The 27,844-nt window shown below is 40.3% G+C and overlaps 1 protein-coding gene across 1 annotated transcript; it reads right to left on the minus strand.

The window, feature by feature from the left end:
- LOC139478376 (multiple epidermal growth factor-like domains protein 10) lies at positions 1–27,844 on the minus strand. The gene is made up of 14 exons (XM_071260811.1): positions 27,623–27,844; positions 18,071–18,365; positions 16,963–17,100; positions 16,246–16,449; positions 14,731–14,931; positions 12,739–12,870; positions 12,443–12,589; positions 12,117–12,260; positions 11,832–11,969; positions 2,179–2,331; positions 1,667–1,813; positions 662–799; positions 364–463; positions 1–249 (listed from the first exon to the last, which is right to left on the minus strand). The coding sequence occupies exons 1-14, from the start codon at positions 27,842–27,844 to the stop codon at positions 45–47; spliced, it is 2,364 nt and encodes a 787-aa protein (XP_071116912.1). The 3' UTR covers positions 1–44.

The following is a 27,844-nucleotide window of genomic DNA, read 5'->3' on the forward strand; positions in this document are numbered from 1 at the left end:
TGAACATGATGCGTACGTCACAGCACATATACAAGACTCTTTACTCAGATTTGATTATTTTCATATACTTTGTTCTGAATGACATCATAATGTGACTTCTCTCTCTCCCTGGTGACCTCATTCAACTCAGTATAGTCGTCCCCATTCATGCCAGGAGAGAGCGCAGGAGCAGGAACCTCTCCAGTGTCGCCTGTGTTTGTCTTTCTCACCTCTGTGGGGTGTGTGCCAGTTAGGTGTATCCGTTTCAGTCTGAACAGTAGAAGTATTGTAGAAATATAATAGATGCTCGTGCTCATCCCACAAGGAAAGACTTCAATACCAGTACTCTGTTATTTAATAATACAAAATGTTATGAAAAGTTACCTTCCAGATTTCCACAGAAAGATCATCAACCCAGCATTCAGACACAGCATTACAGCCATGACTACTGCTCCGCCAATGACACCACTTGTAACAGGAGACACTGGATAAGATACAAAGTCACATTAGTCTGGTGCTTAACATGTACTGTGAATAGATATAAACGTATATGCCAACGTATCTAAAATCACAGTGAATAAAACGTTTGTTTGATCGTATACTTAATGCATAATACATAGCAGCGTTAATGCGGATAAAAAAAACAGATTGTAGAGGAAGAAGATCTAAATTGGATTCGAACCTCTGACATCTATATCACATCGGTCACCAGTAAAGCCATCCAGACATTCTCCTGGACAGCGTCCATCTCCAACATTACATGTGACGTCACAGTGTCCACAGCGAGAACAGTCAGGCCCAAAGGTTCCAGGTTTGCATTCTGAAGATTGGCAGTTCAGGTATTAAGTGATGAAAAGGTATGACAGAGAAGTAAATTGAGACATGTTTCAGTTATGACATATTATGTCATGTCATTTGTTGCTATTTAATAGAACCAGCAGTGTTATACAGTGATTTACAACAAATACTGGCATTTTAGGATAACTGAAAAACATCTACATCAGTTCAGCAGTATAACTGATTAGTGTCATTATTAGTGTCACTGAAACAAACCTAAAGGCATATTGAAAAATGCTAATGCTAAATGAAGTGTCTGTAAATGTTTTGGATTTAATATATCCAATCTTATTCCACTTTTAAAAATAGGAACGAATAAGCATGTCTTTTGTGGTTGGGCGCAACACACTTCTATATGTGAGTCTGATGAGTGATGGCAAATTTTCAAACCGAACAGCAGTACGAGTTCACTATCGTAAACTCCAATGTAGTGTGTCCACCATTAGGGCAAGCACTGCCTTATGACCATGAAAGAAACGAGAGTATGGATCCATGTAGATAAGCACTTGCATGTTAACAGATGAGTCAACATGGTTCATAATGGGAAGAAGGTGGGCCTGTAGTATTTCATCACAATGGCACTGAGCCGTTAAGTTGGTTTGCACATGGACCAGGTTTCTTTACTAGTGTGTACGCGTACACTGCCACCGCCAAATTGTTCATGGCAAGTTACCAACTGACAACGTTGAACACCTGGTTTTCATGTAGTGTTATTTTTCTGAATTGTTAGGTTTGTGTTATGCATTTTGGTTAATGTGTACCAATTGTATTTCATATATGAACATCAATGTCGCGTCTACGTTTCTTTTCTGAAGAGTATCTTTCAAATAAGAGTTTTCAGAATCATTACTCATGGTACAGTCTGCTCCGATCCATCCTTCCCGACATCCTGCGGCGCATGTTCCTGTCACGTGATCGCAGGAAACTGGTGAAGTTTCACATTGACGTGAATCGCAAGACTTGCTGCAGTTGGCACTGTACTTCCCACTCGGACATGCTTCACACAAAGAATGTACATTAGACATACAATTATATGTTTTCATACAACAAAGAAACAGATTAAATATTCAAGCAAAGAGGGACAATAATCATGTTATTTAACTATGAAATTTCAGTCTCAATTCAATGACCATATAACATTCAGTTGGTATGACATATTTCATGACACTGTATACAATGTAGTTGAATGCTTAAAACAAAAATACATTTAAGTGTGTTATCCTCGTGTTGCCCTGCCAGTGCATAATAACTCAATATAATTCTTACCAGCTTCAGCATAGAGAGTGATGTCATGTATACGTTATATAATAGCACCACTACGTGAACTATTGAAGCAATCATCATTCTTGAACTAATTCTCACGTATCCTGCAGTCAGCGTTCTGCCAGCCTTCCCGGCATCCATCTGTGCATGACCCTGTGACGTCACACACTGGTGATGGTGTTTTACAGTTGCGGGAACTGCAGAACTGAGTACATCCTGGTCCATACCTTCCAGGGGAGCAGTTGACAGGCTCTGTTGGTATATGATAGTGTAGTTTATTGTTGAACAATGATTGGAACTGTATTACATTGTTTCTATTGCGATTCGGTAGAGGCTTATTGCAATGTATTTGGACAGTGTTTAGTTGTCAGAGATGTAGTACTATTTAATGTAAGCAAGTGAGAGTGTGGACGTTAGTGCTGGTGTGATGTCAAAACTTTTGGTATACCGTGGACTTTGATAGAGTGTTATATAGAAACATGTAGAATAGTCTAAGAATAGTGCCATGTTGTGATGGCATCGTCTTGAAATTCCAGTAGCTAGTTAGACTGTGTGTAAGCGGACAAGAGCGTACCTCTTCTTTCACACAATTCATGACAAGCCTATCCTGGAAGCTTGACTGCCGTATCTGGTTGAATATACTATTTTCACTGACTTTTTCAATCTACACTGGATTTTTGTATTTGATACTGACCACTGTCGTCATATTATATAATGTCATTGGTTATTGTACTGCCACTCTATTGTGTACTGCCATTGTAATTACTGTGCAGTAATCTGTATTGATTTGCAAACCAAGTGAATTTTGGTTGGTTGGTTGGTTTGCTGTTTCACGCCGCACTCAGCAATAGTCCAGCTGTATGACGTCGGTCTGTAAATAATCGAGTCTGGACCAGACAATCCAGTGATTAATATCATGAGCATCGATCCACGCAATTGGGATCGATGACATGCATCAACCACGTCAGCGAGCGTAACCACCCGATCCCGTTAGTCGCCTTTTACGACAAGCATAGTCACCTTTTACGGCAAGCATGGGTTGCTGAAGACCTATTCTACCCTTGAATCTTCATGGGACAAGTGACTTTTGTAATACATTTGTTGATAGTTTACCACATGTTGGTTGTTTGTTGGTTTCACACTAATTATTTTACATACAGATTTATGGCTTAACATTTTGTTTCAATTTGGGAATCGACACATAACAGAGATTTGGGGTTCGTAAACATTTTATTGTCTAATATTGTGTGAAGCCAACAATAATTAAGGTGTTCAGTGTAGAGGAATGTGTTGCTCAACCTTCAACGAAACAAGTCCCTATGCTCAAAAATGTCTGAATCAGATATGCTTTGTGATTACACAAAGGGATACAAAGAGGAAATGGATGATGGTGTTTTGGTCTTGCTTGAAGATAAAACTGATGTTTTTGATTTGAAGAAATCAGAATTTAAAAGAGAAAAATTGGCAATAGAAATTCGGCTTAAATGAATTAAGGCAGAGAAAGAAAAGGAATTATTGAGATTGGAAGCTGAGAAGTTAAACTTGGAAGCTGAGAAAGAAGAGCAAGAATTTTGGATTCAGCCAATGGAAGTTGATAAAGATATTAGGCTTAAAGAACTAAAAGACTTACAGAATGATCTCTCTTACCGTACTTCAACAGGTGATGGATTTTTTAATCATTAAAAGCAGATTAGAATTGTTCCGACATTCTCTGAACGTGATGTTGAAAAGTATTTCTTTCATTTTGAAAAGGTGGCTATCAGTTTGACCTCAAAATCAGTGTGCCATGTTGTTGCAAAGTGTGTTTATGTGGAAAGCTCAGAAACCATATTCTGCATCACCTATTGATAGGAGTTCTGATTATCAGGTTCTTGTTTTGGCTGAAGTTTTGAAGTCTGATGAATTGGAAGCTTACTGGCAGTCTGGTTCTTAATTTGTTGACAAAAAGTCAAGTTCTGCTCCAGATGTTAAAAAACATAATACTTCGTCAGAGCCTACTTGTAGATATTGCCGCAACCCAGGGCATATCTTTTCTAAGTGTAGAAAGCTCACTTTCAAGGAACAGTCATTCTTCCCCAAATTCTTTTGTGAATGTCCCGTTACAATCTTTTTGTGGTTCGGGTAATGTCTTTTGTTGTGAGAGAGGAGTACTTACTTTGTTTCGTGAAGGGTTTGTGTCAGCTAAAGGTGACAGTTCCAATGTTGAACACATTACAGTTTTAAGGGATGCTGGTGCTCTTCAAACACTGATTTTGGATAGTATTTTGCGACTTTCTGAGGTGTCATCAGGGAATTCTGAGGTTTTTTGCCCCTCTCCATTTTGTGAATTCGAAGTCAGATTTGGTATCTGGGCTGGTCAACTCAGTCAGTCATATATTCTCAGATGTGTGAGAAAAACTTTATCTGATGCATGTGGTGTTTTGGTAATCTCACAGGCACGGTCACTGGTATCCTCACTTTTCAGTGACACCTCCCTCCCGGTCCAGTGACACATAGTTACATTTACAGGGAGATAGTGATATATATGCCTTATGGTCATCGCATGTCCAAACACACCCTTCCAACCTTCAATTCTTGTTCAGAAGCGGAAGTGTTCACGCGTCGGTCTAGTTTGTCATAGAGAAGTAAAGGCCTGATTGAAAGCATTTGAGAAATAGAAGCTCGCCTCTCATGGCATGTTACTGGCAGCTGCTGGCCGATGTCGTACAGTTCATTTAAGAATTGAACGTCAGTTTGGATGGGTTCATTGAAGTGTGAACGATTTAAAAGCGCTGGTTAAACTTTCGTGTGAACCTCCTCGAAGCTCAGAGGCTCACAAGCTCGGAGGTTCACACAGTTTAACCAAGGCTTTTAAATCGTTCACACTTCAATGAACCCATCCAAACTGACGTTCAATTCTTATAATTTCATACATTGCAACAATGCTATTTTATCGGTATTTGCCGGCTCTCGGTCTCATACGTTTCACCACTCATACTCAGTTACTCAAAGAAAATAGTTCTTTGAATATATACAACATAATCTAGAAATATATCAACATAATTCCTTTCTCTGAACATATTTACAAGCAATATCAAATACCAAATATAAAATCTTAAAAATGGGTTACAGGAAGGTGAACAAAAATATAAACATGACCTCAATGCACCGAGGCGAGGTCAACCTTCAAGCGCGGATTTATATATCGCTTTATCCATACGATGTCTCTATATAAATGAGTGCGCACGTGTAACAGCGCCGGAAGTGTGTGTTGTGCGCTAGCAGACCACATGGCTGCCGACTGCCCTTGACTGAGTGTATTGACATGTAATGAGAGAATACAACCTTTCCCCGGAAAGCCGAGTGTTTTTTGTAGCTGCCAAAGTCATCACATAAATTGGCGACGAGGTAAAACTGGATGTCTTAGCGTTTTTGAGGACATTTTGTGTGATTAACGTCCGTCGTGTTTCACTCGCTCCATAAACATGGCGTCGTCTACCTCCGGGAAGATCGACGACTTTAATACAGAGACTGACAGCTGGGACATTTATTGTGAGAGGTTAGACTTGTACTTTACGGCTAGAGGTGTTGATGATGAGGATGATGAGATGAAACGGGCTATTCTGCTTAGTGAAATGGGTAAGACAGCCTACACACGTCTCCGGAATTTGTGCGCTCCTACGAAACATAAGGAAATGAGGTTTGCTGAGATAGTGAAAGTCATGCGCGATCATCAACACCCAACACCGTCAGTGATAGTTGAAAGACTTAAATTTCACAAGAGGGATAGAAGGTCTCAAGAGAGTGTTGCAGCGTATGCTTCCGAGTTGCGCAAATTGGCAAGTACATGTGACTTTGGTACTACTCTTGATGATTCACTTAGAGACAGACTACTTTGTGGCATTGATAATGATGCAATACAGAGGAGATTATTAGCAGAGAAAGCTCTGGATTACAATAAGGCTTATACACTAGCACAATCAATGGAATTGGCAGCAAAGAATGTAGAAGATATTAAAGTTGGTGCTTCAAGTGTTTCAGCAGCTACAGGGGGTAACATGCACAAGATGTCATCATCTCAACATGCTCCTGTTTACCCGCCATATGACAGATGTGGTTTACGAAATCACACATCTCCGGACGTCATTTTCGTACCTCAAAGTGTTACAATTGTGGTAAGATTGGCCACATTGGGAAGGTATGTCGTCAGTCACAGAATAGTAAAGGTTCTCGTTGTGGACGTGGCTCGTATCGATCTAGAGGTCAAGGTCGAAGTCGGGGTCAGCACAAGCGTTCAGCGACAAATCAGGTCACTCCTGATAACTATGATGATGTTGAAAGTGAAATATATGACATTTACAAGATGGAGACTAGCTCTACACCTTTTGTTGGGAGGAGAGAGAAGGAACCACCAATGTTTATTGATTTAGCACTTAATGGTCAGCCATTAAGCATGGAGCTGGATACAGGTGCAACATTTTCAGTGATTAATGAGGACACTTACAGATCGTTAGGGAAAGATCCACCCAAACTAGGACCTCCTTATACCTTGTTACGTACTTACCTAGGTGAGAAGATACCTCTACTTGGTTCATGCTCAGTGAAAGTGAACTACGGCAAACAGTCAGCAGAACTGCCAGTGATAGTAGTGAAAGGGAGAAGAGCTAATCTCCTTGGTCGCGACTGGCTGCGACATGTTCGTCTAGACTGGGGAACAATCCTAAGAGTTGATTGTGATGATGTGCAAAGTATCCTTCACTCACATTCCGATGTCTTCAAGGAGGAACTTGGTGAGTTGAAAGATACAAAAGTGAAGATTAACATACCTATTCCTTCACAACCACGCTTCTACAAGCACAGGAACATGGCCTATGCCTTGAGGGATAAGGTTGAGAATGAACTTGAACGATTAGAGCAGCAGGGTGTCATAAAACCAGTGCAGTACTCAGAGTGGGCAGCACCCATCGTACCAGTGTTGAAGTCGGATCAGTCTTCAGTGCGCATATGTGGAGATTACAAACTAACAGTCAACCAGGTAGCTAAACCAGATTGTTACCCAATACCCAGGGTTGAGGACTTATTTGCATCACTCTCAGGTGGTCGCAAGTTTACGAAATTGGACATGAGTAATGCCTACCATCAGATAGTGTTGGACGATGATTCCAAGAAACTCACCACAATTAACACCCATAAAGGTCTATACGAGTACCAACGAGTACCTTTTGGGGTGTCGGCAGCTCCTGCTATCTTCCAGCGGACAATTGAATGTCTTCTCAGCGACTTGCCACATGTGTGCGTCTACCTGGATGATATTCTCGTCACAGGTGTTGATGATGCAGAACACAACAAGAATCTGAATGAAGTCCTTGACAGATTGCAGAAAGCAGGTTTGCGTCTAAACGCTTCAAAGTGTCACATCAAGAAAGACTCGCTTACCTGGGACACCGGATTGACGCACAGGGACTGTATCCATTAGAGGAGAAGGTAAACGTTATTGTGTCCGCACCAGCTCCTCAGAATGTGACAGAGTTAAAGTCATTCCTTGGGATGGTACAGTACTACCAGAGATTCCTGCCAAATCTCTTCACGACGTTAGTGCCACTACATGGGTTACTACAAAAGGACGCTCCATGGCCATGGACCAAAAAGCATGATACAGCATTTCTAAAGGTGAAATCTCACTTGTCTTCATGTAAGGTCTTGACTCACTACAATCCAGACCTTCCTCTCAACTTAGCAGCTGATGCTTCTCCATATGGAGTAGGTGCCGTCCTGTCACACACCATGCCAGATGGTACTGAGAATCCTGTGGCGTTTGCGTCACGTTCCTTGTCACCTGCAGAAAAGAACTATTCACTGAAGAAGCACTGGCAATAGTGTTTGGCATAAAGAAATTCCACCAGTATTTGTTCGGACGGAAATTTCAGCTGTTATCAGATCTCAAACCCCTCATGGGTCTACTTGATGCAGAGAAAGGCATTCCAGTGATGGCGTCAGCCAGACTCCAGAGATGGGCCTTGATGCTGGCAGCGTATGATTACAGTATTGTGTGTAAACCAGGCTCAAAGTTAGCAAACACAGATTGTTTGAGCAGATTGCCTCTGCAAACCTCTGTGTCTGTGCCGCCTGTTCCAGGAGACACAATAATGCTCCTCGAGAACATGGCAGAATTCCCAGTGAATGTGCGACAAATTCAGTTTTGGACAAGGAAGGATCCCTTGTTAGCTAGAGTGAAGAAGTTAGTGGAATGTGGTTTCCCAGAAAACCTGAAGCCAGATACAGAGCTAAAGCCATATATTCAGAAGAAAACTGAGCTAAGTGTTCAGGATGGTGTGATGCTGTGGGGTAACAGAGTAGTGGTTCCACCTCAGGGTAGGAAACAGTGTGTAGATGTGTTGCATGAAGCTCACCCTGGAATAGCGAGGATGAAAGCTATTGCCAGAGGTCTTGTATGGTGGCCGTGCATTGATTCAGAGCTGGAGAACAAGGTCAGGACTTGTTCCATATGTCAGGAGAGTCGTTCTTCACCCTGCGAAGCAAAGTTACATCCGTGGGACTGGCCGTCAAAACCATGGTCACGTCTGCACATTGATTATGCAAGTCCCTTACAAGGTCAAATGTTCCTCATCATCGTAGACTCTCACTCTAAGTGGATGGATGTTTACTATGTTTACTAGTTACTATTGGGAAGACGTCCATCTTGACTTGCTTTACCCTGACATCGGTGTTAAAGTTCAACATAAACAAGAGAAGCAGGCAAACTACCACAATAGACATACAAAGTCACGGGAGTTCGCTGCCGGTGATCTTGTTTACGTCAGGAACTTTCTTGGTAAGCCTAAATGGTTACCAGGGGAGATAATCCACTGTACAGGTCCTCATTCTCATTCAGACTCATTCAGAGTCAGCTTGGAAAATAACAAAATTGTGAGGCGACATGTAGATCACCTCATCAAGCCTTATGTGGACCCCGATGCTGTGACACCAGAATCCCCAGAATTGTTGGAAGAAAGTGAAGTGTCGAAGTCTGTCATCACTTTCTCACCAGAGCTCCCAGAGCCTAGTTCTGTACCAGTATCATCGGCAGACACGCCATTTCCGCGTCCCACATTACCTACATGTGACACTAGTCCAGAACTGTCCTCGTCTGTTGAGTTGAGAAGATCGACTCGTGAGCGTCGAGCTCCAGATAGACTGAATCTGTAAACTACTGTATTTCATTGTTAAGTGTTCTTTTTTTTCAGATTGAACTTTAAGGTGCATGCTCAATTCATTTATTTCAGAAACCAAGTGAATGAACATTAAGTTTGTGAATTTCAGTGTTCAAGAATACTTCAGTGAACTTTATGGGAAAATTTCCATTGAACTCTTTGAGTTGATCACTATTTCTTTCTCAGTGACTGATGAGTTAGTAACATTGTTCACTAATTGCTTAAACAACAAGTTGTTAACTAAAGGGGGATGAATGTAGCGTTTTAGTATCATATAACCAGTCACTCGCTTTATCCATACGATGTCTCTATATAAATGAGTGCGCACGTGTAACAGCGCCGGAAGTGTGTGTTGTGCGCTAGCAGACCACATGGCTGCCGACTGCACTTGACTGAGTGTATTGACATGTAATGAGAGAATACAACCTATCCCCGGAAAGCCGAGTGTTTTTTGTAGCTCCCAAAGTCATCACAGTTATATCTGGAGTTTGGGATTTGTCGCGTGTGCTGTAATACTTTCCTTAGCTGGTGTTTGTTGTCACCTGAGATGGACCCACTGTATGACCTGATACTAGCTTCATTTCTGTGCCCCCTCACTCCTCATGTGCCGCCGCTTCTCGGCCAACTCAGAAACCGGAACAGTATAGATTTCTAGTCTCCAATCACCAATCGCAAGGTAGGCAAGTTTTTGGTGTTTTAACAAAAATTAAGTTTCATTCCTTACCTTTTTATATTTTATGGTTTCTCAAAATCTTAGATTTTTTTTCCCGATACGATAGTAAATCGGGTTTTAGTTTGGGATTGATCAGGAGCAGTCATGTTTGCTCTGTGTCAGCAGACACATCTGAGCAGGGTACGACATTGTTTTCATTGGTGCGAGATTTCTGTCATTTCAGAAAATAAGGCATCAAAGTCAAAATCGCTCAATATATCAATTTCGTTCACATCCGTGATTTTACAGAAACAATTTTCTTCACTTGCGTTATTAGTATTGAAAGATAGCCATACCATATCCAAATCACCGCAAGGACAATCCATTTTGTTTCATATGTAGCAACTACACGACATCAATCACCAGAACCAAAGAATTTATTTATTCATAAGTCCGCTGAAATGTTGCAAGACCAGGCAAAATTACTAAATTAATTATATTGCTGATAAATGCAGGTAATAAAAAGAAAACAAGAAAACGAGTTGATCGTAGACACCGATCGAGAATTCGGGGAAACCCACGGAAAGTAGTTCCAGCAAAAGTTCACACGATCAATTTCATAAGAAATTGTTTACATCCCGACTTGTGAACTTTTTCTGTCCGTTCACAGGTTTGTGAACTCCAAATATCAGATCACGTGACTACTCCTTCAGCCAATCAGCATGAAAGAAACAGTGTAAACTTCAAAGTATGAAATTATTATCAAATTAGAAGAAAACACCCCGAATAAAAACCGAATTCAAAATGTTCTATAAAGTCTGGATTGTTTGCAAACCCGAGCTTAAAATTAAATAAAGTATCCCAGCTGTGTCATATCCAGTACTTCCTTACAGGCACACTCCTTCCTTACTGATACTTCTCTATTGTAACAAGGGCGGTGGGCAGCGTAGTGGTTTCAGCGTTCGCTCGTGACGCCGAAAACCCTGGTTCGATTCTCAACATGGGTACAATGTGTGGAGCCAATTTTTGTGTCCCTAGCCGTGATATCGCTGGAATCTTGCTAAAATCGGAGTAAAACCAAACTCAATCGGTCACTTACTCTATTTACAGTCATTGTACATGCTCCCTCCTATGGGCTGCAGCCTTCCATTCAGGGTTCGACAGCTTTCGTACACATACCTTATCCTGTTTTGCCACTAGGTTTGCCATGTCGATGATTTGTGAGAGACATTTCTTTGGCTTTGCCACATGCATGTTCGTTTGCTAGATTGTATTCGCAATTGTGTACATATTGAATAATAGTAGGTTTCAGTAATAATTAAATATTCGTAATAGTGAAACTGAGTTGAGTACTTCCTTTTGTTCCTTAAGACACTTTGGTACTCGTTACAAGTTCTTCCTAACATTCCTTTAAATACACATAACATATCTCAAACATATCACTTGCCTGACTTCTATATTGAACAAACCATGCGTCATGCAGAGTCCGTTTTCTTTCTTTATACATTGTCCATTTTTGATTTTTGTTATTTTTTCATCTCTCCGTCCCTGACTTAAAAGATCCTTGTATTCAGCTAATTTACTCACAAAATCATTCGCTTTTCCAGTCAAGAACCAGTCGCTTACAACAAAAATAGTATTCATAATTACTTCCCTTTAAAACCTAGTTTCGAGGCCTGCTGCGGAAACGCACATTCTGTATATTTCAAGTATATTAACAGGTAGTTGCCATGTATTCCGCCCATTTATGTCATGAGCGGCATTTATTTCGTTTTTATTTCAAAGAACGTTTGAGACATGAAAACGTATTTTAGTAATAGAAATTACCCTACATATTATATTGAGAACGATTCAAAGATATAAAATGGCAAATAGCCCTTTGAGTGGCATGAGTGATATAATGTTACTACCTGTACAGTCAGCTTGTGTCCACCCCGTCTCACACCCACTGTCACAGGCCCCTGTTGAGTTACAGTAAGACTTCCCTACACAGTGTCTGGAGGAACATACCCCGAGACAGTTTGATCCATAATGTTTGTCATCACATTCTGGAATAAGATGGCGGAGATATGATATTACTTATTTTTCCTATAATGATTAATGTACCTATTCTAGAGAAAGTGAAAAGTGTATTTAGACCAAATGATTTTTTTATTCACTCACTCGTATAATTATTATTCATTTCAATGACTCACCATCTTTACAGTCAGCACCCATCCATCCAGATTCACACCCCAAATCGCATGACCCTGTCACGTGATTACATGATGAGTTTCCTGCACAGCGTCTGTCAGAGCAAAGACTGCTGCAATTTGCACCATATGTTCCTTTGACACATTCTAAAACAAAAAACTGAAGAGATAACCAGGTGTTTCATAGATGTTCAGATGTTCTTCATGGTGTTTAGCGGGCTTCCTTCCATGTTATAACTGATTTATTGTGATCTGTGTTCTTTCTCTGCATCCGACATGACATGGTAATAATTGTCCTTAATTCCCAATAAACTCTGAACAGTCTTTACCTTGTGTGCAGTCCTCATCTATCCAACCAGGAAGACACCCGGTGTCACAAGCTCCAGTGTGATGGTCACATGACGAATTTGTAGCTGCATTCTTCCGCTCAGCACATGATTTATTGCAGTTTGTACCATAACTGGTATTGTTGCAAGCTGTAAAATATAGACTGGAGCTGAAGATGAGTGCTGATTTGTAAAACGTGGTGGGAAGTCGGTTCATAAAAATGTTAAAAAACAAGTCATTAGGTAATGTTATGTACCCTGACTTATTCACACCAAACCTGACAGTAAGTGCTTCTCACCTGTATCACATCTCTGTCCCTGCCACCCAGGTCTACAGTCTCCAGGACAGAACCCAGTCAAGCGATCACAGGTTGAATCCAGGCAGTGACAGAACTTGTTACAGTTTACCCCGTAGATTCCTTGACTGCAGACTGTTGCATTGTCAAGACAAGAATAAAGCATTTTACCGTACTGAGCGAGGAAGAGGACGCCAAGGTGAGGTGAAATGGGATTTACTGTCACCTTCAAGATTTGTTTCACTTTTATGTACTTGTGAGTTTGGCTGATTGTACTTGTCCGGGTGAATGCCGTATTGATTATAGTAGCCGACTGAGATTTCATGCTGCGAGTAACATGGCTACTCTACTCGGAAACATTATACGGACTCCCAGCCAATCAGTCCTTGCTTTATCTCCTTAATGTCGGGCCAGCCGCAGGCAGGGTAACAACGAGTACAGTGTCTTGGCGTCTGTTGATATTATGCAGCCAGAAGAAAGAAACACCGACCTACCGCTCCCTGTCCAGATGCTCCATCCACTGCACCATGGAGGCGGTAGGGAGAGGAAGGGACACAGGTGGGAAGAGTTAGGAAATGACACACGACCTATAGAAATGGTGTCTTCTGGTCTTGCATTCATACCGCCTCCGTGGTCTAGTGGTAGAGCGTCCGCCCGGAGAGCGGAAGGTCCGGGGTTCGATCCCCGACCGCGTCATACCAAAAGACGTTAAAAGATGGTACTTCTGGTTACCCTGTCTGGCGCTCGGCATTAAGGGGCTAAAACAAGGACTGGTCGGCTCATAGTCAGTATACTGTGTCTGAGTGGGGTATTCATGTTAAACTGCGGCATGGTATCTCAGTGAGCTAGCACTATAAATCGGCATCAGTCCTGACTAGTACAAGCAGCCACACAAACACACACACGTACATGCACGTCGCTATATAAGTGCAATAATCTTGGACGCGACGTTAAACTCCATTTCACCTCACCTCACATCTTGCATTCATTTATGCAGACTCATTTATGTTTACCTATTTATATTTTTGCTCCAGAATATCTTTGTTTCCTTTCTGTAACGTCATATCAGTTGTTAAATCTATGGTTGAACCATAAATTGATCCGCTACTGGGATATTGCCAATATATATCTTAGACACCTCCTGTACATCCTTATACAGCCGCATATCCTTTTCCGTTTTTCTTTCTCGAATCAGTTTCAACACAAGATAACTGTGTATCATCAAAGTTAGTATTTACAATAATGAATTAAGCAGAATGTAATCATCGAAGTTATCACAGGATCAGTTTAAGTCTAGCACAGTTTCAAAATAGCATTACATATGCCGAAGATTCCCCACATGGATACAATGTGTGAAGCCCATTTCTGGTGTTCCCTCAGTGATATTGCTGGAAAATTGCTAAAAGCGGCGTGAAACCATACTCACTCACTCAACACTAACAAACACAACAGGTTGAACTTTGCCCTTTAATGCAATGTCAGTTGTGAGGCGTTTTGTATGGACAACAGAGTGTGCTTCACAGGACGGGGGAAATTTGAAAAAAGAATTTCACTTTAATGATGAATCTCCATTTGTATCTCTCTTTTTCATAGATAATGTTTAAATCTTATACTAAAGGGCACACTGCAGGGTTAAGTACATCCACCTTTGATGTTTTTCACCATTGCAGAACCAGAAACAGTGCTAATGCTAATTTTGATCATGTGTGGACTACATCGCAGTTTGATGTTCCACGTGATCAATTTGGCTGAATATTTCTGAAATTAGTGCATTTACACACAAGAGTGAGTGAGTGAGTGAGTGAGAATGGTTTTAACAATATTACAGCAATATCATGGCGGGGACACCAAAAATAGGCTTCACGCATTGTACCTATATCGGGAATCGAACCCGGGTCTTCGGTGTGACGAGCGAACATTTTAACCAGTTGGCTTCACGACCGCCCTCTTAACACAAGAATAGACATGTACTTCTTTATGTAACCATCGTTTTACCATAGATTTCCACCTCACAAATGTTGAGTGCATAACTGTGTCCAGATCCTGGCCTCGGGTTCCTGATGGTGACGTTTCTGCCGGTACCGTTACAGGTTACGTCAGTTGGGTTGGGGGTGGTGGATGGACTCGGGAGGGTTGAGCAGATAGCTGACGGGTCGTTGTTCAGGTAGATGGTAGAGTTCGCGTTTCTAAAGTAGTCTAGTATAAAACAAACAAGGAATGTATCAAACTATATCAGGCTATTACAGTGTGTTTATAAAGTTGCTGACAGCCAATACATGAGATCACAACACTATGTTCATGTAACATTTCGTATGTGATAAAAACGTAACTAATAACAAACACAATTCATTCCGAAGGAACGTGTTAGAGCAGGTGGGATTTAGAATAATTACATAAATACTCCTGATCGCTCACAAAATATACACTTTAAAACAGCATATTAATGTTAATTAATTGTATGAATGATCATGAAATGCACGATATCTTGCGTAAATTTGTGATTCTTAAATTAAAAACAGGTATGTTCAGTTTATCCTAATTCATCTCAACCTTGAAATTGCTTCAGAGGTAGTACTCATTTACGAGTGAAGTCGAAGTGTATATACAGTGACCCAGTTTATCAATAATATACTAGACTTCAGTGAAAAACAGCATTCAAACAAAAATATGTCATTGTTAAGATATTGGTTGTGTTATTTAGTCAAATGAAATGACATGAAGGGCTACATGTTCTTATATTTTGTCACTGTTTCTGACCTACCCAGGAATGTGATCGATAAATTCGCGATATCTGTCACTGGCCACACACCTACTAAAAGTAAAGAATCATTCTACGAGGACTATGTCCTTCAAATAATTCCAGAAACATACATTGGTCCAATCTTTCGTGTCACCACTGCAGTCAAGCACAATATTTCTGGCAAGTTCAAAGTTGTCTCATATGCACTCTACATGTGCCACATAATGCTACTCTTTGGTAGTTTAAATTATTTCATTTCCATCTCAATAATGTGAGTGAGCAATGACTTTGACAATGCGCCTTGATTTGATGTCGAGGAAAGATCACGCAATGATATTACACTATGATAAAATAAATTTTATTTGTATTCATCGATAATTGCTATAGTTTGGTCACAAGTGTGAAAGTAAATTATGTCCTGTATTCTTTTATTTCTGGATAGACAGAACATTACCAGCCTACTGCTCATATGTGGGTGTCTCTTTGTCTTTTGTTGACTACCTAATTGTGTTACATTTAGACGGTATATGCGGAAAAGATCATTAATTGATGTGAAGTGTTTATATATGTTGATAAATATGTTACTATTTCCGTTTACTATTAATGTAACATAATTATCAATATATCATTTCTTTGTGTACATTGTGATTTTGAATACATTGTGATAAAAAAATAGACGTCTAAGGAGAGTACAATACAATCTACACATAACTATTCTGACAATCAGAATAGCACCACTCTCTCACAGATCATGATGCCTGGATACCTACAACCATGTCTGCTGTAGATTCTGATGTCATACAGTTGGTAGTCCCGGCCCAGATCCACTGTCCAGTCTGACGGAGATCCAGCAGCGTGGAAACAGGTTCTTTTCTCACCGTTTATGTCACTGTCTCCGTCCACAGCCTTTGATGGGTACCAGTTACCATACACACCAGATGTTGTTGATGCTGACTTGTTCAGTGCAATGTTTTCTGTTTAGTACAATAATCATGTCACACACAAACTTTCATACAGATCGCAGTACATGTCGATACAGAGGATGACCCTGCTTTAGGCGAGTCATGTCGTTGTGAAAAAAACTTGTTACTTATTACATTACTTCTTTATCAATCTTGTACATGTATGTTACTTGTATATCAGTCTTGCTTGACAACGGTATGAAATGGGAATCTATAACGACACGTCGTTTTTACGGTAATTTAAGAACTTGTTATCCATAAGTAGTGTCTACTTTGACATGTATATCAAGTTAACGTGGGTTTACATGCATGATGAAAGTCAAAAGCTCTACTGTTGATAAGGTAAATTAATGAAAACTAAAACCCAACGCACTCACTCTTTTGTATTACAAGTGTATTATATATGGATTGTTATATAAATATAACCCTATTATAATTAGTTGTTCTAAGGGGTGTTTTCCACACAGCACAGAACAGAACATTGAACACATCAATATAGAAATGTAAAACGTATGTGGAACTGACGTTTCTGGCAGAGACCCCCTGCCTTCCTCCATTCAGTGTCACAGTCACCAGAACAAGCACCTGTTGTCTCGTTACATGACGTCCCACAGTTGCAGGAGTAGCTGCAGGAGTCTCCAAACTGTCCAGGTGGACAGGAACCTGTGACGAGATACAGGGAGGTGAGATGAAACATTCACATGACGGTCTGCAGTCTGCAAACAGCCCTGTGAGCTGGAGAGATTCAACAGTTGCAGTTTGCCCAGTGGTGGTTACGCTGAGGGAAAACTTCCATTTTTGTGGTCATTTCGTCCTATATCTAGACACTGTAATCAATAGTGTATGTTTCTAAGACAGTTTCTCTATGTTTTATCATTAACGGTTAAAAATGTTCACAATTTTCGTAATAAACAAAGTGAGTTGTAAGGGACTTGAATCAAATTTACTGGACATGACAAATAGCCTGAGAATAGTCCTCCTTTATCAAAGTATGGATACATTCTACAGAACTGCTGTGAATCACCTGAGAAGAAATATTACCAATGCACGCGCATATCATTATAGAACATGTATTGAATATAGAACCCATTATTTTTCATAACCAACTGCAGATTGGTTATTTTTTAACTATTTTGTTCATTTCACACCTGATATCATGAAAACCGATATTGCTTTACTGTCCAGACCATATTACATTGCAGCATGAATTAATTACCTCCAGTCATGTTAATGATACTTCGCATAAATTACATGATCGCGACGTTTCGCCATGCTTCTTACTCTGAATATTATAGCTGACAGATGATATGGCGTTTGATTCCACCAACTCCGAAGCTGTGCTGTGTTGTATACTGAACCGCAAAAGAAACGTCACCATAGATATATGAGAAACCTTATTTGTCCAAACATACTTTGAGACATATCAAAAAGATAAAACTTGGCAAAAGTGATCATCTAGGTTGAAATAAAAGTGTCAAATGTTCCTAAAGTTAAACACAACACTAGTCGCTGAGAAAATGGCATCACAAGTCAGTATCTCGTGTGTCAGCCATGTGCATTGATGACGGCCGTGCAACGTCGATACATGGAATGGATGCTGCGGTTGATGAAGGCCATAGGCACTTGAGCCCACAATCTGAGAAACGCCTGACGCAGTTCAGCTGCAGTGGTCGGACATCATTCAGCCGTCTTTGAATCTCGTCCCACAGGTGCTCAATTGGATTTAAATCGGGACTGAGGGCTGGCCACTGCATGGTTCTGATGCCATTTTGCTGGAGGAAGTCTCTTGTTGCTCTTGCAGTGTGGTAGCGGCAACATGCCAAAAGGGGTATGGCGTGTAGTCTCAAGACTTGATCAATGTACCGAGCTGCTGTGACACCATTGCCTCTCCCTGGACCGATGTTCAGGAAGACCGATGTTCTTGCCAGCTTGCAATCGAAGGGCTTGGTGTCACTGATTTCCTGTCAAACTTGGCATTTGGTAGCAATTCAATAACGAATGACTGTTATCCGATCTAGGTGGATTTTTATATGGCAAGAAATGGGGGAACGCATGTGCAGTTCAATTTGCATGGAACTCACGTGCATCGGGTTACCATGGCCGTTGCCGTGATGCGTTTGGGCGATTGGTTTTATTGTCATCTGCTTTGTTTTTTTATCATCAAATTTCATTTTTCCTGACAAGGTAATGTTAAATTTGAGAAACTTTGACCAAAAATACCCAGATATTTGAATGACAATTTTTCATGCAATGTTACTTGGAGTGACATTTCTTTTGCGGTTCAGTATATATTTGTCCAACTGTTTTCATAATGTTTTACATGTGTATGTGTACATACAAACTTCAAACTTCAAAAAACCTTGAAATGTACAGCGGGCGTGGTTTGTACATAAAAACTTATTTTGGACAGTGTGTAGCTTAATACTGTAGTACTGTAACATGTTCGTTAGCTTTGACTGCCACATATGACTCATTCTTATGAAATTTGTGACCACTACGGAAAAGACCCAGTAAATACAGAAAAATAGGATTCAATTAGGAGTCCGGGGTAGGCAAGAGTCTTAACGAAACCTGTCTGCCAAAAAAGTGCTAGTTCGTTATAAGGCCTATCAATTGCTATATTCCAACAGAGATTAGAAAGTTACCAGCCGTGATCAGCGCACCGATACTGATATTAGTTTACTGGGTAAAGAGATAGACCAAGGTTCAGTTATATACTAATAAACATAAGGAGACTAAATGGCCGCCCATCTCTCTCTCTCTCTCTCTCTCTCTCTCTCTCTCTCTCTCTCTCTCTCTCTCTCTCTCTCTCTCTCTCTCTCTCTCTCTCTCTCTCTCTCTCTCTCTCTCTCTCTCTCTCTCTCTCTTCCAGATGTATCCATGTCACACATACCAAGAATATATCAACATACTTTAAAGGGGCACTGATCTAACGCAATTCCCCGGGACTGGTTGTTGCCTTTGTTATTGTTTTTTTCCCAGTGAGTACCCGGATGTATAGCAGAAATCTAGACTAGTTCGCGACCTCTGCTGCGCCATTCGTAAGCGCATTAGTCACTTGTATGGGTAGTAATAAGGGCATATGGTCACATTGATCAACAAAATGAAATACAGTTTTCGAGATAATAAGGAAATGTAAGTATCTTTGTGGGTAGCATCGGAATGGTGACGTAGTTTTGATAAGTCACTTGCTTGGTAATTTTGCGATTTTCGTTTACACTATTTTGACTTGCAACACAAAGTTTCACCTGAGCATTGCTTTTTGATAGTGTGCATATTTTTGTCAAAATGTGTAACATTTTAAAATTTATTAAACGCCTAAATATTCAGTTATTTAACAAAGTGACTGAAAAACATTTCCATCTGTATTATTATGATAACGAATTCCAAACATTTTGATGTTTAATGTCATCACCAAGAGACTGAAAAGTACATTTCTGTGTTGTTTGGCTTCTAATCCTACATAATAATCTGTTGTGATGTTTGTAGGCCCTTTTGATCGTCTAAATCAATCTGGACAGATTTTTTTAGTTGTACAAAGAAACTTATTCGATGTCACGTGTCTCTGTAACAATCAAGATATACATCGTTTCGGAATATTATAACCCGTGTTCGTTTCTCAACTGATCACTTAGATTGTTTCAGGTGTTTCACATAGGTGTCAAGTCTCAAAGGTCGGCTGAGAAAGCCCACGTGACAACTATTTTCATAACGTCCACGGTTCCTAAAAAAATCCATTGAGTGATAGATAACAATAAGCAATCAATCAACGTATTATCAGTTAACCCTTTGAACAAAGTATGTTGTTTTTACATCAGCACTTCACGCCATGATATGAGTGTATTCCCTTTGTTTTAGTAAACCTAGACATGTAAACACTCACTTTTGACATATCCACTGTGCAAGATAACAGTGATTAATCAATCAACGTATTGCCTGTTATTCCTTTGATGACTAGGAACGATCCGTTGATTTACAAAAATAAGTAAATCAACCGATCATTCACCTCTTGCTGGGCTGCCACGTGCATATTACATAACATAAATTTCACCTCACTTCAAACCTGGATTTAGATTGAATAATTTCCCCAGACACAATAAATGCCAAATGGGAACCTTTGTCAGGTAATCTAAGTGGTGCTACCACTAATTGTACCTGTAATAAATTCATTAACTGAGCATCAAGTGAATGACGACAAATACACAAGTGTAGGGCTATACCAGAAAACGTGGATGACATCAAGGGAGTAGTAATCGTATTATCGACGCAATCCGAAATCCGAAAATGCTTTCACTGCATGGATACTTTTTTTTATATTAAACTATAACCGCCTGGGGTATTTCCAAATGACGACATCCGATGAGCTCCACCGTTCTTTTTGTCTGTTTGTTTAGGCTGAAGAAATTAATTAACATGCGCCCTTTGAAGAAATCTTTATAGATCACAGTTAACCAATCAGTGTTCAAAAATGCGTTAAACAAATATTGCCTCCAGCCTCCAAAGTTTATTTAGCTGTACTTGCAGACGGTAGCCCAGTCTCTGGTCACGCTCAGTTGCGTTGCGTATCATCCGGGTACTCACGGGGGAAAAACAATAACAAAGGCAACAACCAGTCCGGGGAAATGCGTTAGATCAGTGCCCCTTTAATATTATAATATTAACAATGGTACATGAATGTTTCTCACGTATATAACAAAATTATTGAAAAAAATTATCTTTCCTTTCTGTGTGTGTGGGGGGGGGGGGGAGGGGGGGGGAGGTCGTTTCTGGTTGCAGTATAACACGATTGATTTCTGACTACAACAGGAGTAGCAAATGGAATGATGTCAGATGCAATTCCCTATTTTGAACTGTACCACATAGTCTCGTCTTTTGTTCAGGTGAACAGTTGACTTCCCTTGCATGCGATTGTGATGGGTGAACCCAGTAGGTCAGTATGCGCTCACCTATTCGCAAACGCCTGTTATCATCACTTTTTCATAGTAATACATAAACACTTTGTATAATCGGAATTGTACAATGGACAATGTTATTAGCTGAGATAACATATGATCAACGGATTGATTTTATCGCTTTTGTTAATGCACACTGATGCTTAAATCACAAGCTGATCCATATGTATATTAGTTTCATTTGAAATAAACGCCCGAAGTTAGTTCCTATCTGGAACCATGCGCAAATCCGGTCATAGCATGCATTTCCTACTGTATTTGCATTTGTTTCAATGGTTTACATTACAGCTTTTGGTCATGTGATAGCAAAACAAAACTGAAAAACATTTCATATGTCTTAAATGCGCCTTCCTATATACACCTTTTTGTAGCCTTGGTTTGGTATTTGGTAACATGGCGTTAACAAACCAAGTTTATAACATCTGATTTTATTTGAGCCCACTATTAGCGGATCCTAATGGCTATAAAGTACACCACTTCAACACACACACACTGACACACGCAATGTACTAATGTTCAATGTAGAACAGTTTGGTAGCGTATCAACAGCTTATACTCCATACATGATCCTCCAACGCCTGCATGTGACTCATGGACCCGCTGTATAGGTGACATCACAACAGTGGCAGCATGATAGCTTCCGTCCAGGTCACGTGCTTTCAGCCATGGCGACGTATCAGTGAGGAAATATTTTCTACATTCACTCTAAACACAAAACTACTATTGTCTATTTTTACATTATATATAGCGTATCGTTTCACCACGGGCGACAAAGCTATGCATGTATTTGCTTTATACTAAATAATACACAATTACCTTTGACGGACCAGGATATGGATTACTCCGTACATTTCAGTAGTCAATAGCCCGAGTCTCGAGTACCAGTTGCAGAATTCTCCAAACGCGACTGCCTGACTATGGCTATATCGTACCGTGTTTTCCTGCCCTTTCGCTATTATTTAAGTGCCATTGTCATAAAAGAATATCATCGCATCACAATAGAGTAATCGTGTGTGCAGCTACACGTATGATATTGTACTGTATACTATGTTTATAAATACTTATAAAAGCGAAGACGCACAGACGTACATATGCAACGAGTTACGTAATATACTGTAAAACACGTGTTTAGCACTTCCCTCCAAACAAAAACACATACACACAGAGGCGCGAACGCTTACACTTCAATATAAACACCATTCTACCTCACTTACTTTACCCTAGCCAGTCCTCGCTCTTACAAATATAATTACACGGGAAAGCAGAACTATTTAATGAATGATGTTACCACCTCAATTTCCCGAGGATGTCACGTACCAAATAACAGCAAGCAAAAATAAACTCGTTTGTGTCTATCATTAAGAAAACATATATTGTGAGCGTATGTCCATGAGAATGAAGTTGACCTGCATACTACATGCTATTATGGACACATCACGTGGTTTCAAAGACACAACTTCCTCACTTGCTTCACCTTAACTCTCAGTTATGGTTGTACATAGATACATGCAGGAGCTGGTGTTCTGTTAACAACCATGCACAAAGCTGTTTACATTTATATCACTTTCACTTTCTCAATATATCATAGTACAAAGAGTGATACATTGCTGGGTCTAGCAAATGTACCACCAACTCCCTGACACACTAAAAAAATTCATTCCGTGATCCATGGGACCTTTGTTAGAAAACATGGTGAACACACATACAGTTACGTATCTATATTCAGAGTTTCAGGATAATGTGTAAAAAATGAAAGCAAATGTCATCTGATGTTTATCGAGAAAACAATATGTGAAATGCCTGACTTCCTCATTGACAACATCTACGTAAAATTTGGGGGTAAGACATTTCGGCAAGAAGTAGGCATCCCCATTGGCACCGGTTGTACCCCCAAAACTAGGTAATTTGGCCAAGACGTTTCACTGTGACTTCAGGTATATCGATGATCTGATATCGTTCAACAAGAGTTTGCCACTAACGTGGCTATATCCCCCGCCCCTGTTGCAGAATTTATGACACAATTAAATCTAAACAAAACCTAACCTTTTTTTAACTGAGGTGGAACTAGTCATGGAAATTTTTAAAAAAAGAAGAGTTTGGAACCTAAGTCCATCTTGCTGCTATGGAAATGTAAAAAACTTTAAATTTCTAAAATTTCTAAATAGCAAAAGACACCAATTCAGTATGTACCTGACAAACCTGCAAAGTTTCATGAAAAAATATTGAACAGTTTATGAGTCATGCTCCGGAAACGAACCCTACCCTGACAGAACCTAAGTCCACCTTTTGCCATGGAAACGTAAAAAATAAAAATTTCTCAAATTTCTAAATAGCAAAAGGCACCAGTTCAGCATGTACTTGACAGACTTTCAAAGTTTCATGAAAAAATATTGAACGGTTTTTGAGTTTTTCTCGGGAAACGAAACGTGACAGAAGGACGTACGGACAGACGTACGGACGGACGGAGCCCGTTTCTATATCCGGCGCAAACTTTGTTGGGAGGGGGATAATAACAATAAAATAGCCAACTCCCATCTGTTTCATACTTATATCTATGCATAAAGATTCAGAGTGACTAAACACTCTCAACAAGACTATGACAAGAGGGGTGACTTCAACTTTCCAATAGTCAACTTTCCCTTCATGTCAAGCAATATTCCAGCACCCGAAGCCTTTGTTTTTTATATTTCTAAACTTTTGAGATACAATCGGACATGCCCTTTCTACAAAGATTTCAAAGAGCGTAATATGACTCTTGCTCAGAAGTTGTTGAAGCTGAAGTGATAAAATCGGCAGAGCTGCTGTGTTGACTTCACTTGATGTGTTTTGTTTTGATTAGACATTGTGTATTTGATGTTTGTACCATGTATGCAGGCACCTGATGAACCAAAGTAATAGATAGCACTTTGATATTGCTATATTTGAATTGGGCGAATCTTGGAAGGCCAGCTGTGTATTATAATTCAATGAGGGGTATTGTGCGCTGAAGTCAGCAAACGACCAAAGACATCTGGGGACGAAGCCACACAATAAAGCAAGTCAGCGAGCCTCATCACCCTGTCCATTTGCGTCTCCTCTTATGTCATGCGACGGTCCTGGGGATCAATGCGTTCCCGGAATCCCTGCGGCGCTTTTTATAGTGTAATGACATGTTAATCAAACAAAGTAAGACATCTACAGAGTCTCGGTATGGCTTATCTGAGAAAACATTTGATGATTACATTTTTAAAGCGATTTTGATCACCCACATGTCGAACCATAGCCACAATATGTTATTATTGATGCCTCCAACTATTGGGGAAATGCAATGAGAATTATTGTTCCTATTATTTAAAATGTTTTTACAATCGCGTGACCTGACAAAATTGATATGAATGGCTTCATGAATGGCACAGCTACAATCAACCATGTCGATTTTCATTCAACAAACAAAACTAATCTGATAACCTCAGACAACCTCAGATATCCAAATCACAGCGGTCACCTGTGAATTCATCGAGGCATTCTCCTGTACATGGGGCGTCGCAGTGTCCACAACGAGCACAATCAGACACATAACTTCCAGGCATGCAGTCTGTGCCTCAATCTCATCCCATTTAAATTTAAAGGTCATTCATTCCAGACAGGGCACGAGGATTGTGTTTGTTTATATTGTTTTATTGTTGCTTTTACAGTATCCTCACAATCAGGATGCTTTTGCTTGTGAATATAAGCATTCAGTATATTACTAAGGTTTCCGAATGTAATTATACTAGAACACATGTCAACCATTGGTTGCTTCCTAGTCATAAGATTGTTGTTCTCAATGTTTCAGCATAACACTACTTTTTGTTATTGTTGAATCTTTTTTTTAACTTTGCAAACATGGCCTATGGCTCGAACACGTTCAGCACGTTGCAAACGCCGCACGAATAATGCTGTTGATTCAATAAAGAATAGAGTGTCTTTGAGCGTTTGATTCAAACAAAACAATATGCATCTGCTCACAATCGAGTCCACGTGGCAATGGTAAACCATATCTTGCACGTGCTGTCCGATGTATTGTTTTTTCCTGACTGTCACAATGTTGTGTTTTGTAGCTTGATTTCTTTAAAAAAAAATGTTCTTCCCACATATATCACTTACTTTCATTGCCAGACATTGGTGTATTTTCCTGTTGTTCAATTTCAAAACAAACTTTCCCTTTATATATTCAATGTTATATCGAAATTCTATGAAAAGAACCTCCATGGGAGGCAAGGTGTATTGCAATTGGTGATCAATGGCCTTATAAGCGGAAAGCGTGACTGGATATTGGGGTAAGGATGACTGGACCTCGGGTATGGATGACTGGACTCAGGGATTGTGATGACAGGATCCTCAGCATGAGGTAAATGTAACGATCGCAGTCATGTAGACTATAGATGGTTAACCGCTGAACACTGACTATGAATAGCTGCTTGTCATAAGAGGCGACTAACAGGATCGGGTGGTCAGGCTCGCTGACTTGATTGATGCATGTCATCGTATCCAAATTGCGTGGATCGATGCTCGTGATGTAAATCACTGGATTGTCTGGTCCAGGCTCGATTATTTACAGGCTGCTGTCATATAGTTGGACCATTTCTGATTGTGATATGTTTTCATCTGAAGACAATATATTCAATAAATTCTCTCTTGTTGCTATGTTGCAATCAAACGTATAAAATCCAGCAACTTTGTTCCTTTGTTCTCTGACTCGCGATAGTTTACTTAATACATAAGACTTATGCATAATTTCTGTTTACTGCTCTTTGATCACTTCCTGTAACCAGGCATGTTACATTCAGGTCGTTAATGTTAAAAGATTTCAATACATCGAAACTATCGACCCTCCGTTTTATACCTATGAAGGGATATTTAATCCTCATAAAAAACCTCAGCCGTGTTATATATGTTTTTAATATCTGCTTCGGTAGCCAGGGGTGTACTGTCATTGAAAGGTTCCATTGCTTCTTGATAGCTACTGCGCTTAGGAGTAACACAGCCTTTGTTTATTTTTCAAGGTTCTTAAATCAAACCTGCATGTTACCGTTCTTTATTCATTGAAGGAAAGTCGAAAATATCAACGAGCCACATGTGTCTGCTGATCTACATCTTGCTGTTGCAATTGAGAGTAATCTAACATTGCAGTACAAAAAAGAATGACTGGGTATCATTGTTGAAAAGAAGTGCAAGGAATCTAAGGCTACCACAATTATGGATTTTAACCGACATGACATTGTAGTTGACAATTCATTACATGCATCTGGACAAATCAGGACATATGAGATTGGTTCCTAATTGCTAATAATATGGATGTACTCATTGGTGATAGCTGTGAAACACTGGCCAGACAACCAAGTGCCCTGGACTCATTTGGTTAGTTTCTTTAAGTGAAGTCATGAAGGTTGTTGGAGAGGATTTGGACATTGTTCCGATGGATGTTATGATACTGTCCGAGGTTGCTTATGTATTGTCTGATTTGGAGGTTGAAGTAGTTCCACTTACAAAGGATTATCCTGAAAATTCCCAATCCTCCAAATGCTGTCGTCCCTTGTGATATAGAGGAGGAATCTTCTTCCGTCCGTCCAATGGATTTTGTGCCAGTTTCTCAGAATTTTGCTAAACAGCATGCCAAAATGGAACCTCTGTCGCTAAAGCCCCCTTTACACAAGACAACGACCTTTGTGCCACCTTTGAGCGATCAAAAACTGGCCAGGGCGCTTAATGGTCGCCTAAACACAGAACATTATGTTTCTATGTAACTGCTCCAGCAGTTGTTCAGCAGTAACTGCTCGAGTTGTTCAGCGTCTACAATCACAATGAAACACTGCAGATACAAACCCTCTATTTATAGGCAGGCTGAGTAGGCATTGCAGGTGGCTCAAAGGAGGCAGAAAAGAGGCAGAAGCATTGCCATTGTGTTGCAATGGTTGCCGTGGTCGCCGAATGGAGTCATGGCGGTCGCCAGTCAGCGTTCAATGCACGCTGTTGGTCGCCCAAAGGAGGCAAAAGGGAGGCAGAAGCATCACCCAGATTAAAGGGAAAAATTTCCTGGCGAGGATTGGACGACCACTGTGCCTTCATTCTACAAAAACGGCAATGCTTATGCCTCCCTTCTGCCTCCTTTGAGCCACCTTTGAGCAACCAATCTCCTCGGCGACCTTTGTGCGACTGTTTTGAACATGTACAAAAATTCACGGCCACCATGGCGTCCATGGCGATTTCTGAACCTTCTGTGTACCACCTTGGAACGACCTAGGCAACCATTCTGCCTCCTTTGAGCCTCCAACCTCAGCCTGGCAAATTTTATGGTCGTACACTGGAGGCATGAAGGTCGCCATCCTGTGTAAAGGCCCCATAAGGGAGTTTGATGACTGGACGCCATTCCTGCTGCTCCTGCTGCTCTCAGGTGGTTCTGTAATGTTCTGGTGGACACACGGGACAGGAAGCAT

The sequence above is a fragment of the Haliotis cracherodii genome, unplaced genomic scaffold, assembly GCF_022045235.1.
Source record: "Haliotis cracherodii isolate W230 unplaced genomic scaffold, xgHalCrac1.p SCAF_4, whole genome shotgun sequence".
Classification (NCBI taxonomy): Eukaryota; Metazoa; Mollusca; class Gastropoda; order Lepetellida; family Haliotidae; genus Haliotis; species Haliotis cracherodii.

Coding starts and splice junctions, on each gene's coding strand:
- LOC139478376 (XM_071260811.1), bottom strand. CDS start 27,844: ATGCTTCCTGTCCCGTGTGTCCACCAGAACATTACAGAACCACCTGAG. Junction 17,101..18,070: donor CGTCAGGCGTTTCTCAGATT/GTGGGCTCAAGT, acceptor ATCTCGTCACAG/GTTCCTGTCCACCTGGACAG. Junction 12,871..14,730: donor TTGTGAGGTGGAAATCTATG/GTAAAACGATGG, acceptor ACAATGCAACAG/TCTGCAGTCAAGGAATCTAC.